The sequence below is a fragment of the Balaenoptera borealis genome (assembly GCF_965194805.1).
Source record: "Balaenoptera borealis genome assembly, chromosome: 7".
NCBI lineage: Eukaryota > Metazoa > Chordata > Mammalia > Artiodactyla > Balaenopteridae > Balaenoptera > Balaenoptera borealis.
In genome coordinates, this window is record NC_138864.1 from 62,085,961 (window position 1) to 62,104,598 (window position 18,638).

Consider the following 18,638-nt stretch of genomic DNA (forward strand, 5'->3'; position numbering starts at 1 on the left):
TATTTTTAAGGTGGGTAGGCAAGTCTTCATTATCAAAGTGAAATTGAAAGCCTTGGTTTTAAATGAAGTTACCTAGGGAGTGAGTATAGATTGTGGAGATGAGCGGTCCAAGGGAGAGGCCAAGTGTTAAACGTTACAGATTATAAAGCTGGAGGAGAAATCAACAAAAAAGACTATAAGGGAGCAGTTAGTCAAGTAAGAGGAGAGCTAAGAGAAAGAAGTGTCCCAGAACCCAGCTGAGGCATGTTTTCTAGAGGGTAGATGTCAATTCTGTCAAACACAGCTTAAAAATTGAGAAGATGAAGACTGACCAACAGGTGAGGCGCAAATGAGCAGGTCATTGGTGATTTTAATAAAAGCTGATTTAGTGGATTAATGGTGATAAAAGTTTATTGGGTTGTGTTGAAAAGAGTGAAAAGAGAGGAAATAGAAACAGGAAGAAGACCACTATAAAAAATTTTTCTATTATGGCGAGCATAGCAATTAGCTGGGATGGAATGTGTATTTTAAGTTATGTGCCATTCTTGATAATCAATAGTAGCTTAAGGGTCCATCATGTATTCATTTTCAATATTGCATGTATTTTTAAGCATTATTTTCAGTGCTCAGTACCAAATCCTTTACATTACAATCCTGTATTATTATCTGCACCATTGTTTATGAAAATGATTAGCTTTAGTGTTCTTTAATAACTTTTAACATAGTCATAATTGGGTACCTAGGGATAATACAGTTTGGTTTTCTTTCACATCCTTTCTTTAACTGATATTTTGATCATACATCTATCATATATTTTGAGCCAGTAGAAAACATTAGCTTTCATATTATTCACTAGAAACGCCAAATTTGGAACCTGGGCCCAAGTTTGTAGCCATGAAATTCTTCTCTATGTTGCCCATTGTAGTGAAACAATTCAGTATTTTTATAAAAGATTTTTTCCTTACAGGAAAGACAAGCAACAGTGAAAAAGGAAAAGGGTGGTTCCCAGCAGCCAAACAAAGTGATTGACAAGAACAAAATGCAAAGAGCCAACTCCGTTACTATGGATGGACAAGGCCTACAGGTATGATTTTTTTAATCCAAATGTTTGTAGCGTTCATATTTGTTACTTCCATGCTCTTAGAAGGGCATATGTCCAGCTATCAACATGTTTATTTAATGTGCAAATTTGTTCAGTTGACAATTTCAGAAACATTTTTATTAATTTATCAAGATGTCAATTTTATAGTTGATTGACAGAGTGACATTCTGATTGGATTAATCATTTACGATGTTATCTCCATTTAAACTCAACTTGGTAAGAGATCTTGTGTCAATCTGAAGTTTTTGCAAATTATTACTAAATATACACCTTTATTATATACATATGCATTATTTATTTCCAAGTATACGTTCTCCGTACATATTATTATATCTATTTGGAAGTGATTTTGACTCACAAAATGTCTTCAGAAAATAATAAAATCAACTCTACTTGTGTGGAATTTTTTTCTAAATCAATAATAAAAATAAAGAATCTGGGCTTCCCTGGTGACACAGTGGTTAAGAATCCGCCTGCCAATGCAGGGGACATGGGTTCGAGCCCTGGTCCGGGAAGATCGCACATGCCTCGGAGCAACTAAGCCCACGTGCCACAACTATTGAGCCTGCGCTATAGAGCCCACGAGCCACAACTACTGAGCCCGAGTGCCACAACTACTGAAGCCCACACGCCTAGAGCCCATGCTCCACAACGAAGAGTAGCCCCCACTCACCACAGCTAGAGAAAGCCCGCGCACAGCAACGAAGACCCAACACAGCCATAAATAAATTAATTTTTTAAAAAAGAAAGTTTATTTAAAAAAATCTATTATAATTTATCCATATTTTCCAATATTTTAAGTTGAAGTTGAAACTCCATGTATATTTCTAGTTTAAGTTAACACAGGTAGCTCAAAATCATGTTTTGAGTACTTTAAAAACCTCTAAATTACCCCTAGGGTCTCTGACATCAAAAGTAACATTTCTTTCCATCTGTATTTTAAGACATCCTACAGATTGAATCTATTGTAATTATTTGCCTCTGTTTCTCACTCAAACGTGAACACAATCAAAGAATTTGGCATAATCTATGGATTAAGTTCTTTTGTTTTGTTTTGTTTTCCTACCTATACGTTTCTCTCTTCCAATTTTTAATTCCTTTCCTTAAGAATATGCTTCAAGTTTCATGTTCTCCAAGAAAATTTACCAACTTCTTACCGCACAAAGATATATTATGTCACATACTTGTGTTCAGTATACATGATTTTATATCTTTTTTTCATTTATTATTGTGTCTGTGATTCTGTGGGTTATTATGTCTTTTATATTTCTTAATTTACAAGCACAGTTGAGAGCACACAGTAGTTGCCTAAATGCTTGCTTCTTCATTGTTTTGAATATCTCATTGAAAATTTAATAATTATTGCTTAAATATTAATAACCAGGTTACTGCTTTGTTTTGATGTAATAAAACACATTGTGAATAGAGTATTATTAATTATTAAACTCAAATGTAGAAAGAGGAAATTTGGAACAATAAATTTTTTTACATTGGTTAGAGAGTGTAGAAGTTAATTATCGAAAGAGAAAATCAGTGTCCACACCTTTTGAAAGGCATACTTGGGTGTTAAGCAATCTCATTGAAAGCCCAAAATATGAAATCTATTCATAATTTTGATAGCAAAAGCTTTTAGTTTGTTAAATGATCCTGTGAAATTTTTAGTGGAAAATAATCAGCGTTTGTAGTTTTAATTAGTCAATTGACAATATCGATTAGTTTAAATCTTTAGTCGCTCTGGGTTCCTGCAATGAAAATAACAAAAGGGAAACCTAATTTTAAAATTCAGGTATATTTTACATATGGCTCGACACATACTTCTCAACATGGAAGGGAAACACGCATCATTTGTTAAACAGTATACGCTAGGCACTGTGATAATATTTTATGTGTATTAAGTGACACCTCTCAATGAACATATGAGATAATTATGAATTCTTAACTCTCCAACACATGATAAATATTATTATTACCACTTTAAAAATGAGCATATTGACGTTCTGAAGTCAAATTATTCCTAGGGCCTCACAGTTAGTGAGGTGTGAATGAGGACCATCTGACTCAGGGTTTGTGTGTTTTACTCCTAAGATCCCTATCTCCTTGGTTAACAAATTTTAACAGGTCTAGAAATACTAAATTTCTGACCACCTTGCTCTTCCATGTACTATTACATTGAAATAAAAACCATGAATGAACTAGAATTATAACTGCTTTAGTCTCAGTTTCCTAAGATTTGTATAGTTACATCTGACTTTACTCAGACATCAGAACCAAAATTAAATGTTGCATGCAGAGTGCTCTAAAGACTTTAAACTGACATAGCAAGGTAAGTTGTGTTTTCTTTTTTATTCAAAAAGGATCCAAAATTTTCAATCTTGTTACAACTAAATTAGTCACATCAAAAACAATAGGTGATTAACTTTCTCTGTGGATGTGTTTCATTTCTCTAACCAGATAATAACTTTTCATAGCTTTCTTTGACATATAAAAGTGTCAGATAAAGTTGTCAGTTAGCAAAGGGAAGATGTCAGCCCTTATAAAACAGCAGTAAGTAAGTACTGTAATCATCATCATTAACATTTTTAAATTAAAAAAAATTGGTATATAATCACATGCAGTGGTCTGTTTCACCTCAGCAGAATGGACTAAAATATGATGCACATAGGTATTCACATAATTTGGGAGAAAATATTTAAAAGGTAAGAGAATAAAATTATTGGATAGCCATTTCATACAAAATGGAAAAATAAGTAATTTTTGTTGTGGTAATCAATTTTAAAATAATAAAATGCTTATTCTTTATCATAAAAGGTAAAAAGATCTTACAGAAAATTAATTTTTTCTGCAAGTTTTAAAAATTATATATATCATAAAAAAGCATTGAGTTGCAGCCCAGTTTGCATATAACTCAGTGACAGAAGAGATCTACACTACTTAAAGACTATTAATCATAGTTAAGCACATTCATCTTACTTCTTTCCAGCTAACCAGCATAATGATCAGGATTATTATTTCTAATTAGAGGAAGTAATAGATCATGTATAACCTTAGGATGAGTCTCATTAATTAACCCGAGTCCTAGGGGACTTCAAATAGAGGTGGTTAGGTACTCCGTCTTTGTCATCGCTCATACCATAGGTTTACACTTAATACATATGATCAAATGTAATTGAAACTACAATTCCTTAACGTGCAATAGATGTGAAAATACAGATGGTTATCCACATGTGAACAAATAAGTAAAAAAACAGAACTGTTGTTTAAACTGTATTAAGCCGACGTTACCTTGTCCCTAATTCTTTGGAAAAAGTTTCCAAGCATAAGCATCACTTGCAAACCAAAAAGTCTAGTTTGTAATACTCTTAGCAAAAGATAAAAAGGGGAACTTTTATACTGAAATATCTAAAACTGAACTAGTGTTTTCGCCACCACAACTGCTTTTCTCTATCTCTACTGTCTTTATTATTTGTAATATCTCATTCTTATAGTTCCCAATACTGTAAACATACATATACGCACTATACAGAAATATATAGAGTGTGTATAAAATTAACTCCTTTTCTTTGATGATATGTGTGTGTGTGTATGCCCACTTGGAATCCTCAGGCCTGTTGATTCTTATAATCAGCTCTTCACTGTCATTTTAACTCCGTCTCTAAGTCCAGAATTACTATTCTGTACTTTGAGTATATAACAACCTCTAAAATGAGTCCATGTCTCCATACATATAATGTGCTAGGTTATAAATGGAATGAAAAAAATGGAACTGAATAAGATAAGATGTGTCAGGGCTGAGAGTTGGAGTTGTCTATAATTTTAAGTCAGATAGTGGGATTAGGCCTCATTAAGAAGTGAAGAGTAGGGACATCTCCAAGAACTTTGGCCCATGGAACTGAAATGATGAAGTTGCCATTGACTGAGATGGAAAAGGATCTGGATGAATAAAGTTTGGAGCGAAATTTCTGATGCTGTTAGATATCCAAATGGAAATGTCAAGCAGGCAGACAGATATGTGAATCTAGAATTCAGGGGTGAGGACAGATATGAATTTGGGAGTGAAAGGCATATTGATGGCACTAAGGGAGAGCGTATCTGTAGAAACGAATGGTTGAACTGGGATCCCAAACCAGTCTGAACCTAAAGTCCTATTCTTCAATGTTTACTGTATATGATTGAAACTGCCCCTTTATGTGAGTAAATACAATCTCACGTGATTAGCTCTATTCTTTATAGAGAAGAATCCATTCCGTTTGCTATTGCAGTGTCCTTCACACCTAATTTACAACCATTCTGCGAGATTTCAAGTACCACACATGCTGTAAAATATTCCTGAACACTTTCTCCCACCGTCAGTATTTTCTTTGTTATACTGTATTACCCTATCCCGATGTTTTTTTAAAAAAAACTGTTTTCAGAAGCCCAGGACTCTGTAGAGATGCCTCAAGCACAAGAGTGGGGTGATGGGAAGCTGAGAACAGGTTCAGAGTTCTTTCACACTTCAGACATAGTAATTTGCTTTTCATCTGTTTTATATACTGTTCCACGTGAAATTACTTCAAGTGCTATAAAAATATTTACTTCCAAGATCAAATAGTTTTAGGCTAACAGAATTTTAAAAATACTTGTATTTTTGTCTAACTGCTTCCCATCCCACTAAAATCACTAACAAAATGCATATGACATTTTAGGATGACAGTACATCACTTTCCAAAATAACTGAGTTTTACATCTTATTTCAGAATTATTGTATGAAAGTAAAAAAACAAAATTTGTCCTGTTAAAGACTATATTAGATACAGTTCAAAAGAGAATTAGTGAACTTGAATATAAAATTGATACATTAGTGCTATCTAATCCTTAGATCCCATTCAAGTTTCACCAGTTGTCTCAATAATGGCTTTTATGACAAAAGAAGCTAGTCCAGAATCGTGTTAAGTTCTCTATTTTGGTGGTCCTGCTATGTTTACATAAGAGAATGTACTCATATGTAGACAATCCTAAAACTCAGGGTTCTTTTACTAAGGATGAAGAGGAATATGAGAATTAAGTGACAAATTGCAGTCTCTACCACTAAGATGCTGCTTCTTATTTCAGGACTATTAGTGAACACAGAAGCTGTTTATTTTTAACTTGTAGATTTGAAAATGGCTATGCAGTACTGTAGGTCTTTGGCTCTCAAATCTAAAACACGCTGCCTTTGGTCTCCTGGCACCTAAATTTACTCTGCTAGATTGACCTTCTTTTTATAGTAACAAAGTTTAGCAGAATTTAAAAGCTTTTTGAATGAGCACTGAAAAAGATGCCGATTTGCCTGAAACCTTGACATTTCTTGTATAAATACCACCATTAAATGATCCCCTAACACCAGAGTTTTAGTGGTTTTGATATTGAATCACATACTACTCCTTAAATGGAGGCTACATTAGGTCAGGTGTTTTATCTGTTAGAATCATTGTCAAAGGGGCACTATTCCACAGTCCCTGATAACTTACAAATAAATATCTAAAGTTTCCAATTTTTAATTTTTATACAGTCTTATTTTACAAGCATAATTTATGTTAAGGGGATAAGTGAGGAAAAGTTTGCTAATTTGATTTTATTATTTCCTGTACTTCCATTTTGGGTTCTTGACTTTTATCACTTGTAGAGTATCATCGTTATCCTAAATTCTTTATCTAGATTCTCTCCTATTTTTCTAATCCATTTGATCTAATTATCCATCTACTCAGCCCTAAAAATGACATCTAGGTTTTTATATTTTCAGGTCCTCTACAGACTATAATATAGTCTAGTGGGATCTTTATTTGTTTGTACTAGTGTTTCCTCAGAACACAATTTTCTATAGCGTGGTACTGTCCTTTATTTGATAAATCATAATTATGCCTTTAAATATTTCAATTAATAAATATTTCTGAAAGTTACTCCAAAATATATTTTCAAATGAATATGAAAATTTGCCCAAATGAACTTAATGTAATCTCATGTAATGGTAAGCTGAATATTGAATTTTGGGATGATCATCCTAATTAGTATTTGGATTCAGATGTTATGTTTTTCTAAAATATTTTATTTACCTTGAGAATCTCACCTCTCTTTAAAAATAAGGAATAACAATTCAAATTAAATGCAAAAATCAACTAAAATCCACGTTTGTTAGTCTTACTTTTTGCATGTGAAAACTTTAGGAGTTCTCTCTGATTTTGTAATAGAATGAGAAGTAAAGGAAACTGAACACTAGTAGTCAGAGGTGTGTTTTGGTGTTTATTTTAATGGGAGGAGGGGGAAGTCACATTGCAAGTTTATAGCACAATGTCTTAAGCTAGTAGGTACTTTCTGTCCAGTAACTGATTGAGCACATGGAGTTCTGGGGAGAAGAGCTGAGAAGTTACTACAGATCCAGCTCATCCATCTCATCTCCCAACTGAATGAGAGACAAATCAGGCACAAAACCCATGTGTCCTCTTTACAAGAGGAAGTAAAACAGAGTCAGAAAGAATAGATTGTAATGGGAACAAGGTAGGTAAGAGTATAAGAATTGAGAATATTTTACTCAACCTTCTCATATAGTGTGAAGATTTCAACAATTTCCCAGTGCCTATACTCATTAGAAAAATGGCATTTCACAAGAATTGGAGGAAAATATGTTGGTAAGGTATTTTAACTTATATTGTTTAAACAAAAGGAAGAACATGATATGGTGAAATGGTTGTTTTTAGTCTTCTCATTAAATATTTCAGGTACTTTCTAAGGGAAAAATACCAGAGCAATGAAGGACACTTTGACTCTACTTTCAAAAAGTAAATTGATCTAAAACTTTTCAACTTAGTATTTAGAGGACTGCATTGGTTGCATATTTTTGTTATTAAAATATTGTTTTATCAAACTGTGTTTAGATGGGAGTTACATAGGTATACACTGAATAGGAATACTCTTATTTAAAACAGCTTACCTCTTAACATTGAATTCAAGTAAAATACAAGTGTTCTCCTTTGCCACTCTATCAAAAACAATTTCTGCCCCTGACCGATGAAGTGCTAGCACCTTACCTGCTTTATTTCTGGTGATACTTTTCACTACTAAATGTATATTTATTTGTTTGTTTCTCTTTTTAAAAAATATTTATTTATTTGGCTGCGTCAGGTTTTAGTTGCAGCACGTGGGATCTTCGCTGCAGCATGTGGGGTCTTTCCCTGCAGCACGGGCTTCTCTCTAGTTGTGGCACGTGGGCTTCCCTGCGGCATGTGGGATCATAGTTCCCTGACCAGGGATTGAACCTGTGTCCCCTGCATTGGAAGGTGGATTCTTAATCACGGGACTACTAGGGAAGTCCCTATTTGTTTGCTTCTTGTCTGTTTCTCCACCAGAATATAAGCTCCACTAGGACAGCACTTTTTTTGGTTAAATCGAGAATATATAGTGATGAAAGCAGGGCATGGCATATAGGGACACAATCAATTTAATGGATTCCTGTTTAGCAAATAGACTGGATTAACTGGCATCTCTTCTCAAGCAGGAAAAGAAAGCATGGAGGAAACATTGTATAGATGGGGACTCTGACCGAAAGTGGCCTCAAACCATCTTATTTAGATTCTAGTTCACAAGTGGTTGGGAAGATGGATTCCAAATGTGCTATAAAGCTCTAAAGTAGGGATTGTCTGTAAGAGTAGGGCTCACTTATACTTTGATCCCTTTCTTTTCTAATCTTTTTTACCACCATAATCTGCTCTATTCTGGATGGTTTACTCACGATCCCACGAATTGTACCTATTGTTTTCATCTCATAGCTATTGAGAGGTTATTCCCTTTTCATAGCTGCCTTCCCCTCTGCCCTATTCCTAGCTAGAAAATCACCTCTCTTAGTGGAGTGGGTATTTATTTTGATATATATGGAGTCAAAGCACAGGATTTAATTATGTTGCTAATTAGATCTGTTATCTATCCTCTCTCTCTCCACATTACAGAACAAAAGAACCATATTCTTGAATTTGCTAATTGGCATTTCATGACTTAGAAATAACAGGGGGTTCTCTTTATATCTAATATAAATAATTTGTCCACATATTCAACTTTTCTTCTAGATCACTCCTGTTCCTGGTACTCATCCACTTTTAGTTTTTGTGAACCCCAAAAGTGGTGGGAAGCAAGGAGAACGGTATGTTTTTAAAAATCACATTTATTTACTATGTTATATATCTGTAAAAAGATAAACTAAATTTATAGTATAAAAACATCTAAAAATATTATCCCTCATGGTTCACTAATTTTAATGTGAAATAAGTGGTGCTATCATCTCCATATAACAATGTATATTGGTATGCTCTCCTTGTTTTTACAGTTGAAATTTTAATATAATAATGGCCTTTTATAAATATTTTTATTATCATATCTCAGGTGTCTGAATTCTCTCTACCCTGCCTATCACCCCTAGCCATTAACAAAGAGCTTTGCATACAACACGGCTCCATAAATACTGTTGAATGAAAATTGGTTCTCTAAATGGTCAACAAGGTGACTTCAGGTAAATGATTGCCCAGTAGTTAGAAACAGAATTTATATCCAGCTTCTAGACAAAATATATTATAATGATTTTCTGCATGTTCATTTGGAGAACATGATGCCATATATCCTGGAGAAGCACAGTATATTTAATCAGAATAATAATGAGCTGCATTATCAGGTATCTCAGTATTCATGTGGACAACAAAAAATTTTCCTTTTTGTAAAATTAACGATTAAATCATAATATTTAATAAAAATCTGAAAGTCACCACATTGAAGAGTAAATCTTATGTCCTTCTAAGAAGGAGTGTCAGAAACAGAAATGCAGTTGTACCTGTCTTAATAATTTCTAGAACTCTTAACTAATTCCAGCCAAAAAATGAGCAATCAGATAAAAGCACTCACACAGACGCTATGATAATAAAAATAGAAATTTACATTGTGGTTTCACCAAATAATGAAATTGAAATGTTTCCATGAATAAAGGAATTTTGAAAAGTAATTTCCTTTCCTACCGTTTAACTTTCCAGCTTCATTTCAATTAAATGAAGAATGGTCATTTTCCATTCAACAAAATATTATTTCTGCTTAAAAAGTTTTCCCTTTTATCACCGTATAGTTATACTTTTAACTCTGCTAAACAAGACAAGTTATTTTAAATAACTAGTGACTTAATAATATAAACTATTTACAATGCTTTATTAAAGAGAATAGTTGCCTCACTTTTAGGTATATAAAATAATAATTAAATAATGATGCTAAAATTATTTTCTCCTTTCCTACTCACAGTTTGTTAGTTGTATATATTATGGATATCTTGAAAAAGAAGTAAACTCTTCACAAAGCATTAGATGAGACTTAAATTCATGTTGGAAATTAGAAACAAATGAAGTATCAAGTGAAAAAAAATATATTTCAAATGGAAACATTCCCCTCAAATTAAGATAAAGTTAATCATGTAGAATGACCCTTAATTGAATATCTGCCTCCCTCTTCTCCCAGTACATAAAAATAATTTTCTTTAAATTAAAAAATACATATCTACAGATAGATACACTGAAGTCATCAGTAAATTAAATTTAATGGGGGGGAGGGAGGATATTTGAGTGCTCCTATATGCACACCCACTTATGCTTTGTCCTTTATACACTAACAGGGACCATTCAAAGTCAAAAGAATTGTAAATATGTTTAAAGGAGATCTATTATTAATGCAGTCATAAATTCTCCTGAATGCATAAGAAGCATCTTTCACAAATAATGGAATTCTATTCAGGGTTTTCCTTTCAAAATATGTAGGTTTTCTTCTTTGATGTATTAGATAAGCAGAAAAAGGTAACAGAATTGTATATTCACACATAGTTTCCCATACCAGTCAACAGGTGTGAAAATGTTCACACATCATTCAGACAGCAACACCTGAGGGAATCCAGTCTCTACTAGGAACTGGGGATGAGACAGAAGACACAGTCATACAGGGAGGCAGACACGTAAACAGATTTACTACAGTAACCCCAAGGCAAAAGCTAAGCTAGGAATGTTTAAAATAAAAGTGCTATGGAAGTTCAGAGGAAGAAATGATTGTCTGAAGACTCAGAAGTCTAGCTTTTGAGTTGGTTCTGATATAAGTAGATGTTTGCCAGGTGAAGGAAGAAAAAAGACAGATGTGTGGAAGGGGGTGTGGTGTTTTGGTAGGGAACCAGGAGATATTCAGCGAGGTTGAAGTTTAAGAGGAAGGAGGAGAAAGACGAGATAAACTATTTTAAATATAATAAAATATTTTATAAGTAACTTGCCACTGGCAGGAACTTTTCATCATGGAAACAACGTGACTGTACTTAAACAGAAGTACAGAAGAAGGCTGAATAGGCAAGACTTTTACAGAGCTGGTGAGAGAACTTGTAAGGCAGTGAGAATAACCAGGTATGATAGACGTTACTCAGTTAGAGGGTACAGGATTGTCCTTGATTTCAGGTGCTGGGGAAAAGGAAGTACTGAGAATGACTCTAAGATCATTCTTGAGACGGTAGGTGATATCATTATTCAAGATCTAGAATGTGAGGGTATTGCACAAGAAAGTGGAAGGATATAAGTAGATATTTGGAGAGTTTCAGTACACATAATATGAATATGTTAAGATATATAGTAATATTTTCACATGTATATATAAAAACTAATTTTAAAAACTAAATATATTCCTTCACTTTTAATATTTTGTCTCAGAATTCTGATATGGGATGTGTGTGTACTTAGAAACATTTCTGTTGCATTTGTTATGCAAAGATCGAGTTCTTTCAGAAAAAAATGAAATGTTTAATATGTGCCTGTAGAAATAGTTTAGCAATTTTGTGATCTAGCTCATCAAGATGATTGTTTATGTGAAATAATTAAGCAGCTGAAGTCACAGTCTTTACTTTCATGCATACAGTGTCCAATCCCATTTTATATATGGGATAACTAACTTTCATCTCTGTTAGATTGGCCCAATAATCTGTAAATTTCCCAAGGATCTATTAAGAGAAGATATTTAACTAATTGTATACTGATATTTAAAAATATTTATTTGAAATCTTATTAGCTAAATAATATTCAAAAGCAGGATAGAGAGTGTTCTAAATGCATGTGCATATTTAGAATAAAAATTTGGAGATATCACTAAATTTTATTTTTTCCTTCCATATTTTCATCTTTATAGAATTTACAGAAAATTCCAATATCTACTAAATCCTCGTCAGGTTTACAGTCTTGCTGGACATGGACCAATGCCAGGGTAAGCCTATATATATTATTACCATTAATTCATTTAATACTGATTAATTAAATAAGCAGCCAGGCAAACCTAGAAGTAATGTTATTCAAATACAGCAGCCAGATTAGTATACAAAACAACATTGAATATCAACTACATAAGAGAAACTAATGCAGGTGCTGTTTTTCAAAATGGCCTGTTTCAGTAAGATTTTCCTCCTTTCTAAATATTGTGAAGTAATTCTCATACTGCTAGTAATAATGTTAATAAGAATAATCACACCACAAACATACACATATATTAGCTGGGTCCTTAAATTACTGAACCATCTATGTGTTAGAAGAACTGCTCTCCTTCCGTTTGTTAAATATAGGACATGGGTCTACTACAGAATAAAAAATTTTTTTTTTTAATTTTTAATTCTTCTGGTTGACAAAGAATGGAAATCATAATGATTTTTTCATTTGCTACTTACAAACTCTAATACATATCACTCTTTTATAAGATACTTTATTAATAGGCAAGATGTAGTGAAATACAATTATTTTTCAACAGATACCATATACTTTTGATATCACAAGTACGCACTGAAATAATTCATTGTTAATTTGGCCTAGTTAACTAATTAATGTCATTTTCTTCCACTGATCTGATTTCTCTCTATGAACATGATAGTAAACATTAGACCAGATGAAGTAGAGAAAAGCTCTAAAAATAAACTTCTTTAAAAAAAAATCAGTATGATTAAAATAAGTCTTCTAGGTTATTCTCAGAAATGAGAAACCAAATGTTAAAATTGTCTTTTAAATGCTCAGCATAAAATTTATGCCATCGTATCTCATGTTAGATAAATGTAAATAATATGCAATTAATTAGCACAGGCTCCCACAATTATACTCATCTTTTTCTTCCATTGCCTGCTACCTGTTGTGCAGGGCCAGTTCCCAAATGCTGAGCCATGATGTGTGGAACATCCTTGCTGTAGAAGGCAGGCTCGCCACAGGAATTTAGTTCAGAACACTGCCTTTGTCAAACTCCAGACTCCACCAGGTAGAGGATCATGATCAGATTATTGGCTAGGTGAGCCACATGCTGGAAGTTCCAGTCTAGATAAAGACAAGAAAAAGTAAAGTCTTGATATTCACACAGAAGCTCAGTCAAGATGCCTCTTTTTCTTGTTCTTTAATATTCTCTGAACTTCAAAGAAGTAGCTCTTAATCTGCAGGATTAAGGAATTTTGCATTAAGAAGTTTAGCTACTCCAAGACCTCTGTAGCTCCACCAGACCAAGTAAATCCAGGATTTGCTTGTATTTTTATAGTTAAACTAAATACCTAATGACTCTGCTCATTTTAAACCTTATCATTTAAACACCCTGTGTCGTCATGGTCTTTTCCGTGAAATGAAGGAATAGTACCTGCCTCATAGGCTAGTTATAAAACTAAGTTGGGTGTTACCCATGAAGCATATAAAAATGTGCTTACCACATAATGTGTCCTCAATGACTGTTATTTGTTATCAATATCATTTATTAATTAATAATCAATAACATAATCACTTTGTGGCTCTGTAAATTTATTGCAATAACCTTGATTTTAGCCTTGTTTTCTCATTTCATTTCATTTTTTTTCCTACTCCACTGTAAATATGTATTACATGTTTCCTTTTACTCTTTAACTGTTAGCCATCCTATTATCTTCTCTAGTTTAATATACTGAAAAATAAAAGTAATAAGTGTACTTGTATAATTCCACGCTACAATGAATATTATTTAGAAATTAAGTTAGGGGCCCCACTTTAAGCACTACCACCTCTCAAGGATATTATTGTGAATTGTTTGTGCGTATCCTTCAAGAACTTCTATAAATATAAAAACTACTGTATGTATAGAATGTATTCACATATATACAATGTATTCATATATAGATACACATATATGTGTTGCATAGATAAATAGATTTTTTAATATAACTTAGACTGTAGTTTTTTTATTGCTCTGCAACTTGCTTCCTTTTACTCAAAAGCATATGGTGGATATTGTTTGAGTTCAGTAGATATTGATCAGTTTAAATGTTTTTAAGAGCTGCACAGTATTCCATAGTTTTGTTAACTATTCTGTTATTGGGAAATATTTATATTGCCTGCACTTTTGAATAATTGGCATAATTTAAGTTAATGTCTATCAATTTATCTGTTTTTAGAAGCATATTCAAATATTTTCAATTTTATTTCTCAGGTTCTGCCAAATTACTATACAAAAAGTTTGTATCAAATTATAATCCCAGCAGCAATATATAATGTTTTATTTCCCATGCCCTCCTTTAAATTGGCTATCGTCAGTAATTTTTATTATTGTTAAATGTACTAGGTGAAAATATATCATTTTTATTTGCATGGCTAATCAATTATAAAGTTGAATATGGCATTAGTTAGATTGACTTTTCTATAAACAACAGAAATATAATCTGCCTTATGATCCCAAATAGAGTTTATTGGAAAATTATGAAGTAGCTCATATAATTAATGGAAAGATGAAGAACTATGTTTCAGAAAGGATAGGAATCAGGACAATTTGAGGAAATTATGACTAAAAGGACAGAGTCCGTAGGAGTTACTACTAAGAGAAATTGATTCCAATTGCTGCTGGTATTCTTGCTTCTATATTCAAAATTTATATCCCCAGGAGAAGCATATTTATTAGCCTCTCTTGTTTCCCATGCCACAGCCTTGGCTACTTTGGGACGGAGCATCTTGACTAAAGTCCTGTCAAGACTATTATCTAAATTGTTTGTCTCCTCAAAGCCAAATGAGGGTGCTATATAACCTGAGGATGAAAGATGAATTCTTGGTGGGAATAAACAATAGGTGTTCACCACGGTCCAACCATTGAGTTATCCAATAGCTCTTCTTTTCCGAACATAAAAGTTGAAAAAAAAAATACCAATCAACATATTGCTACTGCTAAATATGTAGCCAAAAATACACATCCTCCTAAAATGTAGACAACTCCAAGTCTCATATTGTTTCTATATCCAGCTTCAAGTCCTGGTTCTCTAAAACATCTCTGGAGATGACTATTTTCTCCTTTCCCTTCATCCATTTGGTCTCAGTATACAGAAATGTAATGAGAAAATTACATATTTAACTATAAATATGAATTTCATTAAATGATATTCTTAATAATACAAAGAATAAAACATATGTAAAGTCTATAGTCCTGGTTTTACTACTGATTGAAAACTGTAGCTGAAACATAAAACATTTGTCAGCTTCTTGGAAATGTTTCCCCAGCGTAGTGACTCAAATATTTTTACCTGATAGGTCTGAGATTTTGGTAGTACTGCTTGTATAGGGCTGAATTTGTTTCTCGTGTGCCTTGAATGACAGGCATGGTAGTACCTGACAGTATTAGTACTGTTTATCAAATATTTCCAGGCCTTCTGCCAGGCACGTGATCTTGATTTCAGTCCTTTCACCTTAGGTACTAAGAGTGGCTATATGGCTTTCTCTTACAATAAACTGTGAGCAGAAAGTAAATTTTCCACTCTTTCTTTTCCTCTACCACAGTGACCAGCAGTATTCTATATTGGCCTGTTGCTTAGCTTGGATGCCAGAGTGAAAACAGCGCGAGAGAGCCCCTACCCCCAGCCCCGCTTATCCCACGTCCCTGTAGAATGGATAATAAAGAAGCCTCTGTAAGATTATGCCACGAAGATTTTGGGTTGTTTGTGACTGTATGTAACCTAGCCCTTACAACTAAACCAATGATCGGAGTAGAGGTCCTATTAGTACTCCCTTTTCCCATTATATAGCAGGAAACCTAATTTCTCCTTGGGAATCAGAGTCAGTTATACCAGTCAACATCCTATCTGTCTTTTTGCCTGTTAGTCTAGTGGTATGAGGAGCCTCAAAATGTCCAAGTGTTAGCTTCAATTCAATGAAAATTTTACTGTCTCATATGCTAGCATTCCTCTTTGGTGTTAACACATCTCAACCATAAGAGTTCAAAACCAAGGGAATGTGAAGCAAAATATTTGAAAGTGAATGTATTAGTCAGTGTTCTTTTAGTAAAACAGACCAATAGTATATATGTATAGAGAGAAATTTATTATAAGGAATTGGCTCACATGCTAATTGAGGCTGACAAATCCAAACCTGTAATTTGATGTTCCAGTTTGAGTCCAAAGGCTGGCAAGCTGCTGTAGAACTAGGAAGAATCAGCATCCCAGTTCAAAGGTGATCAGGCTGGAGAATTCTCTCTTTCTTCGGTTAGGGTCTGCCTTTTGTTCTATCAGGCCTTCAGCTGATTAGATGGGGGTCACCCATTAGCGAGGGCAGTCTGCTTTATGAAGTCTACTGATTTAAATGTTAAATCTCATCTAAAAATACCCTCGCAGAAACACTCAAAATAATGCTTGATCAACTTTCTGGGCATCCGTGGCCCAGCCAATTTGACACATAAATTTAAGATTCACAGTGAGTATTAAGTGTAATTGTAAGTTTCATCACCAAGCTTTACATTTGGGTTCCAGAACCATGTTTTCTGAATTGGGTAAAGCAGCATCGTATAGTTCAGAGCACATGATACAGCTGTTTGATCATACACCATTTAAGTGCTCCCACTATTCAGTGACTGAGTCTCTAGTAGATTATTTCAGTGTTCTATGGACAACTGTTTCTCCCTGATAAAACATATAAGAAGGCCTTTATGTCACAGGGGCATCAGCCCACTGTCTTTCTTCCTTCTCTGTGAACGGTATTCCTTGAAAGGAGACAGCAATATGTGAGACACTATGATAGTGGTTAAGCCATTCAGTAAGTCATTTGCTATGACCATTGACACAGGCATAATGGGAAAGAAAAGTAAATCCAATTGCTAGAACAAATGTCTAGTTAGTGAGGACAAATGGCTGCAGTTGCATTATGGAAAGGGTCCAGGGATTTTAGGCTACCCTTAAGTAGCTGGCTTAGGATCCCTTGAGGTATAGCAACATATTGGAATTCACTAATTGGTTCATTTGATGACAGTTGAGTACTCCAGAGTCAGTACCTATTCTTCTTGTTGAAGATAAATTCATGTTGTTTATCCCTTCCAAAGCTTCCAACCCTACCAACATGAACATGAGTGTTTTGAACACTCACTGGGAGTGACTAAGAAAACATGCTAACTGGCATTTCTTTGGAGCAATTATACTCCCAATTATGGGTCCATTCTGAGAAATTCATTTATATAAATTTTGCTTCCATCACTAATTCTCCATTGTTATCCTTTCCGAGTCCTTAATAGTGTGAGAAATATTTGTTAGTCAGTACTATTGAATTGGTATGTTTCCTAAACTCTAAACATCTCTCTGTCCAGAAAAGGTAAACAGGACATTTTATTGTTTGAGATACTGCCCAGAGGTCAAATGGCATTCTTTTCTGTCCTCAAATTATTCCCAGTTTATTTGTACTGCCATAGCAGCCTACCACCAGCTACTTCTGATATATCATGGAGAGGCACTGGTAAATCCGTTTTTTTATCCTTAAACAGTGAAAATGGAGAACTCCCTATGAGGGCATAGGTATGGGTGGAAGGAGGGGTTGGGAGTATAGCCAGATTCAGAATATCTGAGTGGTGGACCTAGGCACTTCAATTTCTTAAAAGCTCCCCAGCTGATTATGTGGAGACAGCATGGAGAACCACTGATTTAGTAGATTAATTACTATGTAATAGGTATTATAGGCCATATTGATATGCTACAATTAGGGTAACTTCCCCATTAAATTTATAATAATTACTTTAAATTCTTAGACAAGCATTAGTTTTTTGCACCAGCAACCTATCATGATCTTTGTGTTTCACGTTTTTCAAATTTAGAAAAGAAGTGTCTCATAGGCCTAGGTTTGGCCACGTGCCTACCGCATTGTTTGGGTCAATGCAGTTGGTTTCCTTGTTTGATAGACATACCAAAACTGTATTCAGCAGCATGTTTGCCCACAGTCAAATAAGGCAAAACCAACAGATGCTCCAAACAAGCATTTTGTCTTATATATACTAAACTTTTGATTTCTTATGTAAAGCGTATGCTCTTTTTTTTTTTTTAACATCTTTATTGGAGTATAATTGCTTTACAATGGTGTGTTAGTTTCCTCTTTATAACAAAGCGAATCAGCTATACATATACATATACCCCCATATCTCTTCCCTCTTGCATCTCCCGCTCACCCTCCCTATCCCACCCCTCTAGGTGGTCACAAAGCACCCAGCTAATCTCCCTGTGCTATGCGGCTGCTTCCCACTAGCTATCGGTTTTACACGTATGCTCTTTTAT

At 34.0% G+C, this 18,638-nt stretch overlaps 1 protein-coding gene across 3 annotated transcripts in view; it reads left to right on the forward strand.

The window, feature by feature from the left end:
• DGKB (diacylglycerol kinase beta) overlaps window positions 1-18,638 on the forward strand; it is a 943,764-nt gene that overhangs the window by 503,273 nt on the left and 421,853 nt on the right. For all 3 annotated transcript variants that reach the window (XM_082398294.1, XM_082398295.1, XM_082398296.1), the window contains 3 exons: window positions 947-1,063; window positions 9,157-9,230; window positions 12,272-12,346. In XM_082398294.1, the coding sequence (XP_082254420.1) occupies window positions 947-1,063; window positions 9,157-9,230; window positions 12,272-12,346 (266 nt within the window). The remainder of the gene's footprint in view (window positions 1-946; window positions 1,064-9,156; window positions 9,231-12,271; window positions 12,347-18,638) is intronic.